The sequence below is a fragment of the Populus alba genome, chromosome 16, assembly GCF_005239225.2.
Source record: "Populus alba chromosome 16, ASM523922v2, whole genome shotgun sequence".
Taxonomy (NCBI): Eukaryota; Viridiplantae; Streptophyta; class Magnoliopsida; order Malpighiales; family Salicaceae; genus Populus; species Populus alba.
In genome coordinates this window covers 1367487-1387973 of record NC_133299.1, presented here as the reverse complement: position 1 = coordinate 1387973, position 20487 = coordinate 1367487, and the positions used below count along the sequence as shown (strand labels likewise).

At 30.9% G+C, this 20487-nt stretch overlaps 2 protein-coding genes across 2 annotated transcripts; both read right to left on the bottom strand.

Moving 5' to 3' along the window:
* Positions 1-5377: 5377 nt before the first annotated feature.
* LOC118037257 (anthocyanidin 3-O-glucosyltransferase 2-like) lies at positions 5378-7213 on the bottom strand. Its single transcript, XM_035043167.2, has one exon. The coding sequence runs from the start codon at positions 6989-6991 to the stop codon at positions 5531-5533; it is 1461 nt and encodes a 486-aa protein (XP_034899058.1). The 5' UTR covers positions 6992-7213; the 3' UTR covers positions 5378-5530.
* Positions 7214-14616: 7403 nt separating this feature from the next.
* Positions 14617-16378, bottom strand: LOC118037255 (anthocyanidin 3-O-glucosyltransferase 2-like). Its single transcript, XM_035043165.2, has one exon. The coding sequence runs from the start codon at positions 16228-16230 to the stop codon at positions 14770-14772; it is 1461 nt and encodes a 486-aa protein (XP_034899056.1). The 5' UTR covers positions 16231-16378; the 3' UTR covers positions 14617-14769.
* Positions 16379-20487: the final 4109 nt, after the last annotated feature.

Genomic DNA, 20487 nt, shown 5'->3' with positions numbered 1-20487 from the left:
AACAAACTTGTAGTATATAAATGTATAATTTTATACATGTTATGGTTTGTTTTAGATTTTGTAAGATTGTATTTGTTTGTAAATCGTTAAAACTTTATGGAATTACTGAATTACAAGTGCGATTTTGAAATAATTAATAACTTGCTTAATGGGTCCGTTTTAAGTTTTATCAATGGTATTGCAGTGTGGTAATTTTTGTAAATTTATATATATTAATTTGTACATATGGACGTTAAATAAATGATCATAATGAATATTTAATATTTATAAGAAGTTGTGATTGGTTTGTTGGATAATCTCGAGGTAATGTAATATTTTTGCAAGTTTATTTACCTAACTTAGTTAATTAATACATGATGTCATCATAATTTTGTAGAGGTTCGATATATATAAGTCATGGATGATCATTCATGGATGTATCAAGATTCACCCCAAGGATTGCAGAGGATGGATTATTGTAACGGGGTTCAGGGTTTTATTAATTTCGCAACATCTACTCCCAAAAATTTTACTATAGGCGGTATTAGATGTCCATGCAGGAAGTGTCAAAATAAAAAGTATCTACATCCAGATGTTGTAATTATGCATCTTCTACACAAAGGGTTTATGGACAATTACCAGTATTGGTATGCACATGTAGAAGTATTTGTTAGTAAGAGGAGAATGAGAGAAACGGTGGTTGGGTCAACTTCTAGTGCTAGCAACATGCATGAAATGACAAATGACAACACTAATCCTTACAGAAATATGGTTATTGTAATGATGCATCTTCTACACAAAAGGTTTATAGAGAATTACCAGTGTTAGTATGTACATGGAGAAGTGCTTGTTAGTAAGAGGAAAATGAGAGAAACGGTGGTTGGGTCAACTTCTAGTGCTAGCAACATGCATGAAATGGCAAATGACAACACTAATCCTTACAGAAATATGGTTATGGATGCAACGAGAATGAATCAAGGTAATGTCAGTCAATGTCCAATCGTAGAAGAAGAACCTAATGCAGATGTAGCTAGGTTTTTTGATTTGTTGAAAGATTTTGACGAACCATTATGGGATGGCTGCACAAACCACAGTAAATTATTGGTTATGGCACAGGTGTTCATCATTAAGTCAGATCACGAGCTGAGTGAGCCGGGTATGATAAAATTATTGAATGGGCGAGAAGCATTTTACCTGAAGGGAACAGGCTGAAAGAGAACTTCTATGCTGCGAAGTCCATGATGAAACCCCTCGGTTTAGGATACCAGAAAATTGACATGTGCCCTAACTTCTGCATGTTATACTACATTGAAAATGCTGAGATGATCGAGTGCATGACATGCGGGCATTCCCGTTACAAACCCAGAACTGGCATGGGAAAGACTCTAGTGCCATATAAAAAACTTAGATACTTCCCGATTACACCCAGACTGCAGAGGTTATTCATGTCACCAAGGACTGCTGAGCACATGACATGGCACCAAGCACATGATGTAGTTGATAGTGCATCCTTCTAACGGTGAAGCATGTAAACGCTTTAACAGTGTGCATCTTGACTTTTCAGCTAAATCAAGGAATGTGCGTCTTTGGTTGTGTATAAACGGATTCAACCCATTTGGGTCATTTTTTGCTCCCTATTCTTGTTGGCCGGTCATACTCACAGTTTATAACTTGCCACCGGGAATGTGTATAAGGTCGGAGTTCATGTTTTTATCTACTGTCATACCCAGTCCAAGCAGCCTGGGGTGGAATATAGATGTTTGTCTTCGACCGTTGATTGATGAGTTGGCGTAGTTGTGGTCCTCTGGAGCTCTGACTTATGATATATCGAGGAAACAAAATTTCCTTATGAGGGCGGCTTTGATGTGGATTATCAATGATTTTCCAGCTTATGGAATGCTTTCTGGTTGGAGCACGCATGGAAAACTCGCATGTTCATACTGCATGGAAAATAACAACGCATGTCCATACTCGCATGTCCTTATTAGCAAACGGAGGTAAAGCTTTTTTTTTTTTACTGTCATCATCGCTTCTTACCACTTAATCACAGGTACAGAAAGAACATAAAAGATTTCTTTATTGGCAGAGTTGAAAAAGATGTTGTATCCTCGCGTCTTTCTGGTGAAGAATTACATCATGTTGTATCAGAGTACGGTGACATTGTGTTTGGCAATGTGGAGAAACACTATAACAATACAAAATGTTTTAAAGAAAAAAATTACAAATCTAAATTTTCAACAAGCTTCATATTAAAAAAAATAAAAAATAAAAAGCAATTCTGAAAAAAAAAAAACACAAATTTAAAAAAAAAAAACAAGAAGACAATTTTGAAAAAAAAAAAGAAGCAAAAATAAATGACAAAAATGAAAAAAAAAAAAAAACATGTGGGAAAAGTTAAAGCTGAATTCTTAACCAGCTCAATATTAAAAACAAATCAATAAAGATAATTTTGACAAAAACATGTGGGAAAATACAGTAGCAAAACAAAAATTATATGGGGAAACATTATAATAATTCATTAAGTGTTTTAAAGAAAAAAAACTACAAAGCAAAATCGACAAAGATCATTTTTAAAAAAAAACCTACAGAGCAAAAAAATTTCAACCATTTCAATATTAAAAAAATTAAAAAAAATAATTTAAAAAAAAACACAAAAAACTATTTGTAGGTGATCTTCAATATCTCACATTGAGTTCTCGTCTTGGAAACATATTCTTTGACATGGGGTTTTAGGCCTTCAACCAAAGAACTAAGCCAGTTATTGGGTTTAGTATCTGATGTTATGGACTCAACTCTGGGCAAGTTAATGACTCGCATACGATTAGGGAGAGTTGATGCAGCAAGTGACTCATTGTACGTGGTAGTGCTGGGGTCTACACAACAGTTGGATGCATTACCAAGACAGTCGTGTAAAGTCGATCATCACGTTAAACAAGAAGCTTAGCTACCTCCACTACTGCTACTATATGGCCCACAGCAGGTATGGGGATTAGCACCACCTCTGCTTTCTCCATTCTTTGCTAGAAATTTTTGTTTCTTGTTGTGAACAACGGTGGTCCACTTGGGATGCGTGGAAGTTGATCTTGTTTGGAATATAAATCTTGAAGTTCTAGAATTAGAGTGATGTCATGGCTTTGCTGGCAGTTAACTATGTACATGCATTTAATTTAAGAATTTCAACGGCTACTAGCACATAGATATATGTTTACAAAAACAGTCCAATGAAGCAGTTGGAAACATAGTTATCATATTTGATCTTGGGAAGCTGATAACTAACCTCAAAAAAGTCTGAATTATCATGTTATTACGTTAATTTATAAGTTATCGCGTAAATTGTTTTAATTAGAACAATATTATTTGTTTTTTAAAATAAAAATTATAGTGCTAACCTTGTTATATTAGAATTGAGTTTAACTGAATAAATCAAGTTTTATATATTTAATAGCTAGCCCGATTCAATTAAAAACCCAAGCCTCGTTAAGTGCTATGTTTTTTAAATCAATTTATTTAACTAGACTAAGTTTTAATAACTATATTTTTAAAAAATAAACTTTAAATTAATTAGTACATTAATATTAATTTAAGTTATAAATTTTTCTAAATTTAGACTAAGTTTAATATCTATGATTGAGACTTGTGACTAATATAAGCTGTATTGGGCTGGAAAACCATGGGAAGATACCTAAATATTTAATTTTACTTCATCCAAGTATGACTTGTTAAAAGTCTATTATAACTAGGGGTGTTCAAAAAAACTGACCAACCGATTAAACCGAAAAAAACCGAAAAAAAATTAACCGAAAAAACCGAACCGATAAAAAAAACCGAATAAAACCGATTAAAAATACAAAAAAATCACTCGGTCCGGTTTAATTTCGGTTTAAAACAGCTTAAACCGATTAAACCGAATCAAACCGGACCGGTTTAAAAAAAGGTATAAAACTACTATTTCTAACCCTAAAATCATTTTTTCTTATTTCCAGCCGCCACCCCCTTCCCCTCTCCCTTTCCAGCCTTCCTTCCCCTTCCCCCTTCCCCCTTCCCATCCTTTCCCTTCACCCTTCTCAGCCGCCCCACCCTCTTCCCCTTCCCCTACCCTTTCCCCCTTGCCAGCCTTCCCCTTTCCCTTTTCCCCTTTCCCCTTCTCATCTTCATAACCTTTTCCAAGACTTGAAAAGGGCTGCCTTCGACAATCCAATCGCAAGGAAGGAGAGATTCACTAGATGGGATAGAATGTAGTGATGAAGCAAGTTCCTCTATAGCTATTCCTTCTCCCTTTTCTAAAGTGATAGAATAGCCAAATGAATTGGCCTCCCCTCCTAGTTTTTGGGCTTTCTCCTTCCCCTTCCCTCAAAAGCAAGTGAACAATGGTTATCCAAGCTCTCTCTGCAGATTGTAAGCCAGAGACAAGGAGAGCTTCTAAGAGTTATTTTATTGTGTTAAAATTATGTAGTTTGATTATTAATATCAAATATTTCTTAACATCATCTGAAAAGGGAAGGGGAAGGGGAAGGGGAAGGAGAAAGCGGAAAGGGAAGGGGAAGTGAGTGAACCGGTTATCACTGTTACCATAAAATAGTCCGGTTTTTCTGGTTTTTTGGCTAAAAAACCGACCCGAACCGAACAAAACCGGTTCGGTTTGAACCGGTTCTCGGTTCGGTTCGGGTTGTATTAATAAAAAATATTATTTTTCGGTTTGGTTGTATTTTTGAGTTAAAACCGAACCGAACCGGACCGTGAACACCCCTAATTATAACCTTTTATATACAAAAACTAGAAAATTTATTTAATACTAATAGAAATAATAGAAAAAAATAATAATACTAAATAAAAAAAATTTTAAAAAATAATTCTAAGTGGGAAATGAACAAATAAAAAAAACTAAAAAAACATATTTACTTTTTTTCAAAAAAAAAATCCTACATTAAAAAATAATAACTTTAAAAATTATAAAAGGAAAACTTCTACATAAAAATCTTATATTTGGACTGCACGGACACTTTTTCGGACTACTTAATCTCTATAGAATAAATACATGTTTATATACTACACCTTTTTATTATTAAACTCACATTGTTATATATTATTGAGTGTGTGCATTGTTTAGCACTGTATTGTATGTGCTTTTGCTTTTAATTTAAAAAACAAACAAATAATTTAATGATTTTTCAATAGTTTTATATTAAAACAATTTGGAAACATCAAACTATTTAAAACCATTAAAAAAAGAAGTCCATTTTCAATTATTTTAATGTTTCAAATACACTTTAAAAAACACCTTTATTCAAGTCATTGTAGCTAATGGGAGTATTGTCACCCATTTCAATTTGTTTGGAATTAAGTATTTGAGAATTTGTTTTTGGATGCATACAAAACTGAAGGGGGGGGGAAAAAACTGTTTTCTAAGGAAAATATATTTATTGATTAATTGACCATGACAATCATTCTTAATACATAAATTGCTACCATTATATAGAATCATAAGCAAAAACAACGAAAACTATTCCTTTTTTTTTAGAGATTGCTTAGAGGAAAGTTCAAAACAATTGATTCATGACATGTTTTCCGTCATATCTTCAATTAGACGACCTAATGAAGAAAATGAAGATCCTCCATCCACCAAGGTTTTTTCACTTTTTCTACTCATCTCCTTTACCTTCTTTCTGACCTCGCTATCTTCTTCCATAACACTTTTTATAGCTTTCAATATTTCATCACTGCTCACAATTATTTCAGTATCACCATAAAAATCCTTCCAATATTCCATTTTAATTTCCACGGCCAATCCTAGCTCAATCACCATTTGAAAAGCATTAAATTGTTGCTCTGCATATAATGGCCAAGTGGCGACTGGAACACCAAATCTTAAACTTTCTAGTGTAGAATTCCATCCACAATGAGATGCAAATCCTCCCACGGCTGAATGAGCTAAGATTTCCACTTGTGGAGCCCATCCAATTACCTTCCCAATCATAGCTGTTCGATCTAAGAAACCTTCAGGTAAAATACCTTGAAAATCTTCATAATCACTCGGAGATTGCTTTTTACCGTTCTGTGAAGGTTTGCGTAGAGACCATAAGAACCGATACCCGCTATGCTCAAGTGCAATTGCAATCTCTTTCACTTGTTTCTCTTTAAAACTTCCCCAGCTTCCAAAGCATAAGAACATAACCGATAATGGAGGTTGATCATCAAGCCATTCCATGATGTCCCTATAATTGTTGCTCTCATCCGACCGCAGATCACCACCATCTCCTACATGTTTCACGATGGGACCAACTGGGTACACGGGAGGGGTTTCACCATCTGACAGAGAGTTAATTGCATACGATTCGAACTCTAAAAATGTATTGATCAAAATACCCCTAGCCTCAGTCAATATCCGAGCATGTTCAAGAAAAGTAGTCAGCGAGTCTTTCTCGAACACCAGGGAAGGCACAAGTTTAGCAGGAATTGGGTTCGCCAAACACGGAATTTCCAATTCATCCTCTGAGTTCTTCAACTCGGTAAGGTCAACTCCCTGCTCATCATGAAGAGCAGTAAGATGCAACATGCTACCAATAAAAGCTGCACCTGAAGCAGAAAAAACATACCATGGAACTCCAAATTCATTAGGCACATCTTTCATCCCAGTAGCAAACGTATCGAAAATGAACCCAGCAAGTCGAGGAGAATCCGGATTCAACTCGTACTGAGTTCTAATCTTGGATACATACTCTTTGACATGAGATTTTTGGCCTTCTATCAAACACGTTAGCCAGTGACGACCTTTGGTAGCAGATGTTATGGACTCAAGATTTGGCAAGTTAATGACTCGCATACGATCAGGGAGAGTTGAGACAGCAAGTGTTTCAGCATATTTGGTGGTGCTAGGATCAAAAGTTGGATGCATTACGAAGACAGTTGTGGATAGGCGATCATCACGTTGAACAAGAAGCTTAGCTACCTCTACTAGAGCTACAATATGACCCATAGCAGGTAATGGGATCAACACCACCTCTGCTTTCTTCATTTTTGGTTGAAAAAAAAATTTCTTGATTGCAGAGGGACAATAATGGTTACCTTACAATGAATGTCTTGAGCTATTCTATCTTGTCCGAATTAAATATAATCCTTAATCCCAGAATTAGTGATGTGATTGTCTGCTGGCTGTGAATTTTCTAGGAAATGGGCTGAGATCTGCAGCCAGCCACCAATAGAACTACGACTTGGACTGGAACGTTATAAGACGGTGCCACTCTCAACAAAGACTGTAAAAATTCCATATAATGTTGACCAAGAAAGTTCTTCTATAATATTTTAGACCTGCAAAGGGCACTTTTTTCAGTAGCTTTTAAAGAAAGAAAAGTCATGGGACTCTCTTGAAAATTATTACAACTTTTGGTCAAATTAGCCTGCCAGTTTTCACAGAATCTGGCAAACCATGAGCTCCCACTTCTTTTGGAATGAATACTAGATTTGATACCCGCGTGATGTCGCGAGTTATTTTTTTGTATATAAAATATTTAAAAAAAATAAAATTGAAAAATTTTGGGTTTTTCTGTAAAGTTATACCCAAAATTTTGGGTTTGGCTGTAACGTCTGGCCTAAAAGTAATATTAATAATATTAATAATAAAATTAAACTTGCATGACCCAAGTTTAAGTGAGCCTGGCTATAACACCAGAGCCAAGAATATTAGATGTGGATCTGGCTATAAGGTCGTGTCATAAAATTATGATAATTAAATAGATTAATTAAAAAAACAAAGAAAAAAAATCAACAAAAAGGAAAAAACTAATGAATAAAAAGAAAAAGAAATTGAATTAATTGGGTTAGCTCTTTAAATCAGGTTATCTTGTAAAACCTGGGATTTGTGTCATGAAAGTTTGATAACTAAATAGAAAAAAAAAATGACGGGTTTACCCAGAATTAACCAGGTTAACCCATCAAACTAAGTTAACCCGTCAAGCCCAGAATATGTGTCATGAAAATCTAATAATTAAATAGAAAGAAAATTAATTTTAACAAACTAAACTAAATGAAAAAATAACTCGTCAAATTAGATTAACCGATCAAACCCGAGATTCGTATCATGAAAATATGATAACTAAATAAAAAAAAATTAACATTAACAAAAATAATCAAACAAAAAAAATTCATTAAAAAAATTAAAAAGAAAAAAACAGTCATATATTATAATACAATATAATAATAATTATAATGAAAAAACATGGGGAAAACTAAAGCTAAAACTAAATTATCAACCAACTTAATATTAAAAAAATAAATTTAACAAAGATAATTTAAAAAATAAACATGTGGGGGAAACACTGCAGCTAAACAAAAATCATGCAAGGGAAACACTGTAGTAATCCATAGTGTTTTTTTTTTTTTTTGAAAAAAAACTACAAAGTTAAGTTCTCAACCAGCTTAATATAGAAAAAAACCAAGATCCACGTAATGAAAGTATGATAACTAAATTAATTTTTTTTTCACATTAACAAACTAAATTAAACAAAAAAATTCATTAAAAGAAAAAAAAAACACAAAGAAAAAAGCAACAAAAAAAAAACCATGGTCATTAAAAAAATTAAAAAGAAAAAAACAGTCATATATTATAATACAATATAATAATAATTATAATGAAAAAACATGGGAAAACTAAAGCTAAAACTAAATTCTCAACCAACTTAATATTAAAAAAATAAATTTAACAAAGATAATTTAAAAAATAAACATGTGGGGGAAACATTGCAGCTAAACAAAAATCATGCAAGGAAAAACACTGTAGTAATCCATAGTGTTTTTTTTTTTTTTTTTGAAAAAAACTACAAAGTTAAGTTCTCAACCAGCTTAATATAGAAAAAAAACCAAGATCCATGTAATGAAAGTATGATAACTAAATTAATTTTTTTTTTCACATTAACAAACTAAATTAAACAAAAAAATTCACTAAAAGAAAAAAATAACACAGAAAAAAGCAACAAAAAAAAACCCATGGGCAAAACGGAAAAAAAAAAAAAAAAAAGTCAAGTGTTTCATTGTGTGCACAGTGATACATTATATGTAAAAAAACAGAAGAAACAAAAGCGAGGAAATAAAAAAAAAAAAAACAAAGCTGCTAGAGTGAAAAAAACATTTAAAAAAAACAAAAGCAAAAAAAAAAAAAAAAGGAAAAACTGCTACAGAAAAAAAAATAAACTACGGAAAAAAAAACAGCTTTAGCTACAGTGAAAAAACATGACCCGCGAGATGCCGCAGGTCAATTTTTTTTCATAAAAAATATTAAAAAAAACTAAAATCTAAATGCATTAGGTTTTTTTACAAAGTTATATATAAGAGTCTTAGGTTTGACTGCAACGCCTAGCCCAAATGTAATATTTATAATAACATTAAACTTGAAATATCCAAGTTTAAGTGGGTCTGGCTACAATACAAAACCCAATAGTCTTGGATATGATTCTAGCTGCAAAGTTGTGTCATAAAAGTGTAATACTTAAATAAATTAATTAAAAAGAAAAAAACAAAGAAAAAAAACCAACATGAAAAAAAATCTGAATTAACTGGGTTAACCCGTCAAACTTGAGATTCGAGTCATGAAAGTCTGATAACTAAATAGAAAAAAATTTAATACCAACAAACTAAATAAAAAAAAAGTTAATTAAAAAAAATGAAGGCATCAACATTTTCACCGTGGACTGTATTGTGCAGTCCACAGTGAAAGGCATAAAAAGAAAAAAAAAGCAAAAAATAATAATTAAAGACATCAGCCTTTTCATCGTGGACTACATACAATATTAAAAGATGAAATCGAAATAACAAAACTAATGAGGAAAAAGAAAAACAATCTGAATCAACTGGGTTAACCCGTCAAACTTGGGATCTGTGTCATGAAAGTCTAATAATTAAACACAAAAATTTTAATATTAAAAAACTAAGTTAAAAGAATAATTACAAAACAAAAAAATGAAGAAAAAAGGATTAAAAAAAATAAAGGCATCAGCTTTTTCATTGTGGACTGCACTGTGCAATCCACAGTAAAAGGCTTAAAAAGGATAAATAAAAAAAACAAAACAAAGGCATACGTCACAGGTTATTTTTTTTTCTTGCATAAAAAATATCAAAAAATGCTAAGATCTAAGAGTGTTATGTCTTTCTACAAAGATATACCCAAGAGCCTTTGGTCTAGTTACAACGCTTGACCTAAGAATAATATTTATAATAATATTAAAACTTACATGACTCGAGTTTAAGTGAGTCTGGTTGTAACACCAAACCCAAGAGCCTTGAATGTGGGTCTGGTTGCAAGGTCTTGTCATAAAAGTGTGATAATTAAATAGATTAATTAAAAATAAAAAAAAACAAAGAAAAAAAACCAACATGAAGAAAAAAAAATTAATGAAGAAAAAGAAAAAAAATCTGAATTAATTGGGTTAACCTTTCAAACCAGGATAACCCGTCAAACCTTAGATTCGCGTCATAGAAAAAAAAATTTGACGGGTTAACATGTCAAGCTTGGAATACGTGTCATGAAAATCTGATAATTAAATAGAAAGAAATTTAACATTAACAAACTAAACTAAATGAAAAAAATTGATTAAAAAGAAAAAAAGCAAAAAAAATAAAATGTATAGTTAACACGTCAAACCAGGTTAACCCGTCAAACTCGGGATCAATTAACAAACTAAATAAAAAAAAATTAAAAGGAAAAAAAACTAAGAAAGAAGCAAAAAAAAAAAAAAAAAAAAAAAACCATAAAGGCATAAAAAACCAAAAAAATACAGAAAAAAAATGAAAACAAAAAATAATATATATTATAATATAATAATATAATTATAAGAATTATTATTATATATAATAATAAATAATTATTATTATTATTATATATAAGTATAATTAAAAAGGCGTGGGGAAGCTACAGTGCTTTCCCCACGCCTTTTAGAGTTTTTTAATAATTAAATAGAAAGAAATTTAACATTAATAAACTAAACTAAATGAAAAAAATTGATTAAAAAGAAAAAAAGCAAAAAAAAATAAAATGTATAGTTAACCCGTCAAACCAGGTTAACCCGTCAAACTCGGGATCAATTAACAAACTAAATAAAAAAAAATTAAAAGGAAAAAAAACTAAGAAAGAAGCAAAAAATAAAAAAAAAACCATAAAGGCATAAAAAACCAAAAAAATACAGAAAAAAATGAAAACGAAAAATAATATATATTATAATATAATAATATAATTATAAGAATTAATATTATATATAATAATTATTATTATTATTATTATTATTATATATAAGTATAATTAAAAGGTGTGGGGAAGCTACAATGCTTTCCCCACGCCTTTTAGAGTTCTTTAACTAGATGCCGTGCACTGCGATATTGCATGTTTATAATATGATTATCCGTTGTAGTGGGTTTGTAAAAAAAAAAATTATATGAAAAAAAACTGTTGGAATCTATAATATTTTTAAGAAAAAAAACTATTAAGTTTAATATTTAAAAAAATAAAATGAACAAAGAAAATTTTAGAAAAAATCATAATAAAAAAAACCAAAAGGAAAAAAAACCATATAGAAAAACACTACAACAATCTATAGTGTTTCATAAAAAAAATATACAGTTTTAATTCTCAACCAGCTCAATATTAAAAATAATAAAATCGATAAAGATAATTTTAAAAAAATATCATAACAAAAAAAATCATGTGGGGGAACACTGTAGCAATCAACTGTGTTTTAGAGAAAAAAAAACTACGAATCTAAATTCTCAACCAGCTCAATATAAAAAAAAAAAAATCAACAAAGACAATTCTGGAAAAAAAAAAAAAACAAAAAAACCATGTGGAGAAACATTTTTGCAATCCACAATGTTTAAAAAAAAAATAAATTATAAATCTAAAATTTTCAACCAACTTCATATTAAAAAAATAAAATAAAATAAAAACAATTGTAGAAAAAAAAATGAAAAAAAAAGAAAAAACAAGAAGAAGACAATTTTGAAAAAAAAAATGCAAAAATAAAAAAAAACATGTGGTAAAAGTTAAAACTGAATTCTTAACTAGCTTAATATTAAAAATAAATCGATAAAGATAATTTAAAAAAAAACATTATGAAAAAATACTGTAGCAAAACAAAAATTATGTAGGGAAACATTGTAACAATTCACAATATTTTAAAGAAAAAAACTATGAAATAAAATCGACAAAATCATTTTTAAAAAAAACACTCAAAAACTATTTGTGGGTGATCTTAATCTCACATTGAGTTCTCGTCTCTGAAACATATTCTTTGACATGGGGTTTTTGGCCTTCAACCAAAGAACTAAGCCAGGTACTGGGTTTAGTATCTGATGTTATGGACTCAACTCCGGGCAAGTTAATGACTCGCATACGATCAGGGAGAGTTGATGCGGCAAGTGAAGAAGTCGATCATCACGTTAAACAAGATGCTTAGCTGTCTCCACTACTGCTACTATGGCCCACAGCAGGTAAAATATAACTACCTTAATATCTCAAAAATACAAAGACAAACACAGAGAAGCACTCCTCCCTGTTTCTTCTTTCTAAACACTCCTAGGTGTTTGATGTAATTTCAAAATGTATCGTCGTCCGTAACGATTTTTAATAAACTTATGTTATTTTAATGCATCATGTCGTCTGCATTTTAATTATATATTCTAGACCATAACAAAACCTCACCACTACCACAATAATAACAACAAAAATAATACAACTCGAATTTACATATGCATTGCAAAACAAGATTTGTTGATTAATTAATACTTTAAAGAGTTATAAAATATTTAGGCTTGATATAACATAGCTTTATTCATTATAAATTTAAAACGTGGATAAAAAAAACTTAAAAACTTTAAAGAGAGATTCTTTATTTGAAAAACTTGTCTTGAAAGAAAATTATATCTCCAAAAATTTCCTTTTATTTTTTTAGATTGAGGTTCTCAATTTATAGAATTTATAAGGCCTCTCAAGTCATTTTCCTTTGCCACTTGACATTATTTTATTTATTAATTTTTATTTATAGAATGTTGTAATATAAAAAAGACATCTTAAATATCTCCTTTCATGTGTCAACTTTTTATTGGTAAAATAATATTTATATGAAAACCTGTTTATTTTTCCTGTTATTTATTTTAATTTTACTTTATTTTTTATGTAAAAATGACATATAATGGAATTTGATTGATAGAAAATCTTCTGTTTTTACAAATATCCTATCAAAAACAAGTTGATTTATATTTTAAAATAAATAAATATATCTTGAAAATATGGTTAAAATAAATAAGTATTGGCATTAGCAGCACCTCTGCTTTCTCCATTCTTTGCTAGAAATTTTTGTTTCGTTTTGTGAACAACGGTGGTCCACTTGGGATGCGTGGAAGTTGATCTTGTTTGGAGTATAAATCTTGAAGTTCTAGAATTAGAGTGATGTCATGGCTTTGCTGGAAGTTAACTATGTACATGCATTTAATTTAAGAATTTCAACGGCTACTAGCACATAGATATATGTTTACAAAAACAGTCCAATGAAGCAGTTGGAAACATAGTTATCATATTTGATCTTGGGAAGCTGATAACTAACCTCAAAAAAAGTCTGAATTATCATGTTATTACGTTAATTTATAAGTCATCGCGTAAATTGTTATAGTTAAAACAATATTATTTGTTATATTAGAATTGAGTTTAACTGAATAAATCAAGTTTTATATATTTAATAGCTAGCCTGATTCAATTAAAAACCCAAGCCTCGTTAAGTGCTATGTTTTTTAAATCAATTTATTTAACTAGACTAAGTTTTAATAACTATATTTTTAAAAAATAAACTTTAAATTAATTAGTGCATTAATATTAATTTAAGTTATAAATTTTTCTAAATTTAGACTAAGTTTAATATCTATGATTGAGACTTGTGACTAATTAAGCTGTATTGGGCTGGAAAACTATGGGAAGATACCTAAATATTTTAATTTTACTTCATCCAAGTATGACTTGTTAAAAGTCTATTATAACCCTTTATATACAAAAACTATAAAATTTATTTAATACTAAATAGAAAAATAGAAAAAAAAAATAATACTGAATAAAATTTTTTTAAAAATAATTCTAAGTGGGAAATGAACAAATAAAAAAAACTAAAAAACATTTTTACTTTTTTTCAAAAAAAATAAAATCTCCTACATTAAAAATAATAACTTTAAAATTATAAAAGGAAACTTCTACATAAAAATCTTATATTTGGACTGCAGACACTTTTTTGGACTACTTAATCTCTATAGAATAAATACATGTTTTATATACTACATTTTTTTATTATTAAACTCACATTGTTATATATTATTGAGTGTGTGCATTGTTTAGCACTGTATTGTATGTGCTTTTGCTTTAATTTAAAAAAACATTAATTTAATGATTTTTCAATATTTTTATATTAAAACAATTTGGAAACATCAAACTATTTAAAACCATTAAAAAAAGAAGTCCATTTCAATATTTTAATGTTTCAAATACACTTTAAAAAACACCTTTATTCAAGTCATTGTAGCTAATGGGAGTATTGTCACCCATTTCAATTTGTTTGGAATTAAGTATTTGAGAATTTGTTTTTGGATGCATACAAAACTGAAGGGGGGAAAAAACTGTTTTCTAAGGAAAATATATTTATTGATTAATTGACCATGACAATCATTCTTAATACATAAATTGCTACCATTATATAGAATCATAAGCAAAAACAACGAAAACTATTCCTTTTTTTTTAGAGATTGCTTAGAGGAAAGTTCAAAACAATTGATTCATGACATGTTTTCCGTCATATCTTCAATTAGACGACCTAATGAAGAAAATGAAGATCCTCCATCCACCAAGGTTTTTTCACTTTTTCTACTCATCTCCTTTACCTTCTTTCTGACCTCGCTATCTTCTTCCATAACACTCTTTATAGCTTTCAATATATCATCACTGCTCACAATTATTTCAGTATCACCATAAAAATCCTTCCAATATTCCATTTTAATTTCCACGGCCAATCCTAGCTCAATCACCATTTGAAAAGCATTAAATTGTTGCTCTGCATATAATGGCCAAGTGGCCACTGGAACACCAAATCTTACACTTTCTAGTGTAGAATTCCATCCACAATGAGATGCAAATCCTCCCACGGCTGAATGAGCTAAGATTTCCACTTGTGGAGCCCATCCAATTACCTTCCCAATCATAGCTGTTCGATCTAAGAAACCTTCAGGTAAAATACCTTGAAAATCTTGATAATCACTCGTAGATTGCTTTTTACCGTTCTGTGAAGGTTTGCGTAGAGACCATAAGAACCGATACCCGCTATGCTCAAGTGCAATTGCAATCTCTTTCACTTGTTTCTCTTTAAAGCTTCCCCAGCTTCCAAAACATAAGAACATAACCGATGACGGAGGTTGATCATCAAGCCATTCCATGATGTCCCTATAATTGTTGCTCTCATCCGACCGCAGATCACCACCATCTCCTACATGTTTCACGATGGGACCAACTGGGTAAACGGGAGGGGTTTTACCATCTGACAGAGAGTTAATTGCATACGATTCGAACTCTAAAAATGTATTGATCAAAATACCCCTAGCCTCAGTCAATATCCGAGCATGTTCAAGAAAAGTAGTCAGTGAGTCTTTCTCGAACACCAGGGAAGGCACAAGTTTAGCAGGAATTGGGTTCGCCAAACACGGAATTTCCAATTCATCCTCTGAGTTCTTCAACTCGGTAAGGTCAACTCCCTGCTCATCATGAAGAGCAGTAAGATGCAACATGCTACCAATAAAAGCTGCACCTGAAGCAGAAAAAACATACCATGGAACTCCAAATTCATTAGGCACATCTTTCATCCCAGTAGCAAAAGTATCGAAAATGAACCCAGCAAGTCGACGAGAATCCGGATTCAACTCGTACTGAGTTCTAATATTGGATACATACTCTTTGACATGAGATTTTTGGCCTTCTATCAAACACGTTAGCCAGTGACGACCTTTGGTAGCAGATGATATGGACTCAAGATTTGGCAAGTTAATGACTCGCATACGATCAGGGAGAGTTGAGACAGCAAGTGTTTCAGCATATTTGGTGGTGCTAGGATCAAGAGTTGGATGCATTACGAAGACAGTTGTGGATAGGCGATCATCACGTTGAACAAGAAGCTTAGCTACCTCTACTAGAGCTACAATATGACCCATAGCAGGTATGGGGATCAACACCACCTCTGCTTTCTTCATTTTTGCTTGAAAAAATTTTTCTTGATTGCAGAGAGGGACAATAATGGTTACCTTACAATGAATGTCTTGAGCTATTCTATCCTGTCCGAATTAAATATAATCCTTAATCCCAGAATTAGTGAAGTGATTGTCTGCTGACTGTGAATTTTCTAGGAAATGGGCTGAGATCGGCAGCCAGCCACCAATAGAACTTCGACTTGGACTGGAACTTTATAAGACGGTGCCACTCCACCTTTGTCAACAAAGACTGTAAAAATTCCATATAATGCTGACCAAGAAAGTTCTTCTATAATATTTTAGTCCTGCAAAGGGCACCTTTTTTCAGTAGCTTTTAAAGAAAGAAAAGTCACGGGACTCTCTTGAAAATTATTACAACTTTTGGTCAAATTAGCCGGCCAGTTTTCACAGAATCTGGCAAACCATGAGCTCCCACTTCTTTTGGAATGAGTACTAGGTGCCGTGCACTGCGATATTGGATGTTTATAATATGATTATCCGTTGTAGTGGGTTTGTTAAAAAAATGAAAAAAATTATATGAAAGAAAACTATTGTAATCAATAATATTTTCAAGAAAAAAACTATAAAGCTAAATTTTTAACTAGATTAATATTTTAAAAATAAAATAAAATAAAAATTTTTTTTAAAAAAAATCATAAAAAAAAAACCTTAAGGAAAAAAAAAAACCATCTAGAAAAACACTATAGCAATCTATAGTGTTTCATGAAAAAATCTACAGTTGTAATTCTCAACCAGCACAATATTAAAAATAATAAAATTGATAAAAATAATTTTGAAAAAAATCATAAAAAAAAAAAAAATCATATGAGGAAACATTGTAGCAATCCACTGTGTTTTAAAGAAAAAAAAAACTATGAAGTTAAATTCTCAACCAGCTCAATATGAAAAAAAAAAAAATCAACAAAGACAATTCTGAAAAAAAAAAAAAAAAAACATGTGGGGAAACAATGTAACAATCCATAATGTTTTAAAGAAAAAATTACAAATCTAAATTTTCAACCAGCTTTATATTAATAAAATAAAATAAAGCAATTTTGAAAAAAAAAAACTCAAAAAAACAAAAAAAAAAACAAGAAGAAGACAATTTTGAAAAAAAAAAAGCGAAAACTAAATGAAAAAAATAGAAAAACAATATGTGGGAAAAGTTAAAACTGAATTTTTTAACCAGCTCAATATTAAAAAAAAAATCGACAAAGATAATTTTGAAAAAATCATGTGGGGAAATACTATAGCAAAACAAAAATCATGTGGGGAAACATTGTAACAATCCACAGTATTTTAAAGAAAAAAAAACTACGAAGCAAAATCGACAAAGACCATTTAAAAAAAAAAGAAAAAAATTCATAAAAAAAGAAAGAAAAAAATTCATGTAAAGAAACATTGTAGTAATCTATAATGTTTTAAAGAAAAAAAATTACAGAACTAAATTTTCAACTAGTTCAATATTAAAAAAAATCGACAAAGATAGTTTAAAAAAAAAAAAACACAAAAACAAAAGGAACAAAAAAGAAGACAATCTTGGAAAAAAAAAAAGAAAAAAAACATGTAAAGCCCAAAAAAAGGAAAAAATGAAAAAAAAAATATGGGGAAAAAAAAACATGTGACGTGGGGAAAACTACAGTACTTTCCCATGTCTTTTAGAATATTAGTTAATAAAGTTGGGTATTTTTCCTTATTAACACCATATAAACAAAATTATTGGCAAAAATAATTAAGGTAGAAAAGATTTTAATGAAATAGAATAGTTTATGTATGTTATAATTGAAAAACATAACATTTAAAGTTAAAGATTCTTAAAAAGATTCTTGAAAACATAATTATAATTTGACAGTCTATTTAATGAATTTTTTAGATATCAAGCTATCTTTGTTTTTTAATCACGGTATATATCAAACTATCATACTATTTCATTAAAAATAATTTTAAATGTGTTATTTTACCAAAAAAAAATAATTTTAAATGTTTATTCTAAAAAATAATACTAAAGTTGCGGTTCGGAAGAAAAGGACCTAAAGTCCATGTTTGACTGTGAGAATCCAATGTAGCAAGGTCATTCCTGTAAGAAACACGTCCAGAACAAAACCGAGGAGCTTATAATCGAGCCGGTCAGGAAATATTACCAATTTGGATAATAATTCAAGATCTTCATTTAACAAAAAAAATAAAAAAAATAAGTAAGGTATATTTATGAATTATATTTTATAAAATAAAAAAAATATTTCATTTAACAAAAAAGCTTAAATATAAAATAAAGATTATTTAAAACCCCACTTATAAAAAAATGTTGTAACCAAATTTTGACCCAATTATTGTTAAATTTATTTTAAGGAGGGTAAATCTTGAAAATTAAAAGACCAGGGGTTCGAATGCAAGGATTTAGAAACTTCAAGGACTAGATTGGAAATAACCATTCTCAGCCCAAAACAGCACCGTTTCAATCAGGTGTTGTCCGTCATCTTCGTCTCCAAAACACCGAACGTCCGCCTGCAAAGAAGGAAACAAAAGCGTGAAACACCAGTATCCTAACCCATTCAAAATACAAAAAGCAAGAATTATCTTCATGATAATTACAACCCGACGAGATAAAGATTGCACTTTGAATTCGGAGTCCTAGCAGGACCCGTCTCCCTCAGTCATGCTTATCAAAAGGAGAGACGTGAGGCTGAGGGGTAGGAAAATTGATCCCTATAAATACCCAACAATTGACAGAGCCAAGCCCCCGGGAATTTACCCAGAAAAACAGAGATAAGAACAGGAAACCGAACCCAAAAACAGAGCAATTAATAAAAAAAAAACAGAGCAAACAAAACACAAAGAAAGAAACAGAGGAAGAACAGTATCACCAACCAGATTTCATCTCTTCTAGAAATCAGTTTTCATCCGAACTGTTTTCACCCCTACAGAAACCCAATTGATCACCGAACCGTAGATCGTTGATAGAGCAGTCGAGCCACACCGTCGCTTCAACCTGCTTCAGCATCGCCAGAAATCGAAAGCAGTCGACTCAAAGCAGCCCGACCAGCGTTGCAATCTTCTTCAATCTCCAGAAACAGGTTCGTTTCCTTTTTCATTTTTTCTCTGCTCTTCGTGTTCAAATAATTGTTTGAACAGTGCGAAGGTAATTTAATTACCTTCGCACTGTTGATGCACGCGTGATCTGTTTTCACGCGTGCATCTTGTGCCGGACGGGCTGGGTTCAGCCCAGCCCTTGTGGGGCTGAGCCCAGCCCAGCCCTTGTGGGGCTGAGCCCAGCCCAGCCCTTGTGGGGCTGAGCCCAGCCCAGCCCTTGTGGGGCTGAGCTGAGCCCAGCCCAAAAATATATATACTTGTTGGGCTGGATTTAGCCCAGCCCAGCCCAAAAAAAAAAAAAGGTAAAAAAATATAAAATAATAAAAATATATAATAAAAATTGTGTAAAAAAAAATATATACATAAATGAAATTTTTTATTATTCATTGACAAAAAAAACACATAAAATAAAATAGGATAAATTTATTTAGTATATTCACCGACGCTAGAGTCGGGAATAAAAAAAAAATACTAGGATAAATTTATTTTATTTTATTTTGTTTCACATAAAAAATAATTTGATAAAGAAATAAATTGATTTTTACTTGTTTATTCACTGACGCCAGAGTCAGGAATATAATAAAATGATGATATGAATTCACTTATTTTGACACCTATGTAATATTTACCAACGCCAGAGTTGGAAATATCCGTATTTGAATATTCACTGGCGCCAGAGTCAGGAATATTGTACACAAGAAATCATAGTACAAACCAATAAAGATGTTAGCAATTAATAACAAAGACCAGCAATGCAGTCTACTTTAGGTAGGACGTTTAAGGGGTGATAATATCTTCCCTTTTACGTAACCAGTCTCGGATCATAGAATCTCTGTTGACCAGTTAGGGTTCCTAGTGACCATAATACTAGGTCGCGACTCCTTAAACAAAGACTTTTTCCCCTAAAAGAACACGATGCCTGAAATTTGTTCTTTTTCCATAATTCAAGAATTAATTTTTAAGGCCGCCACGATGTCGGGTGCGACAGAATGGCGACTCCACTGGGGACCTAAGACTAAGCTTTGTCTTTATTTGTTAAAATTGCTATAAATGTTTGTTGTGTTTGTTTTTTATTTTTTATTTTATTTAATTTTTGTTTTATCGCCTTAGCATCTATATGTATTCATGTCATCATATACATTGAATATAGATTTGTGCCTTCACACACCA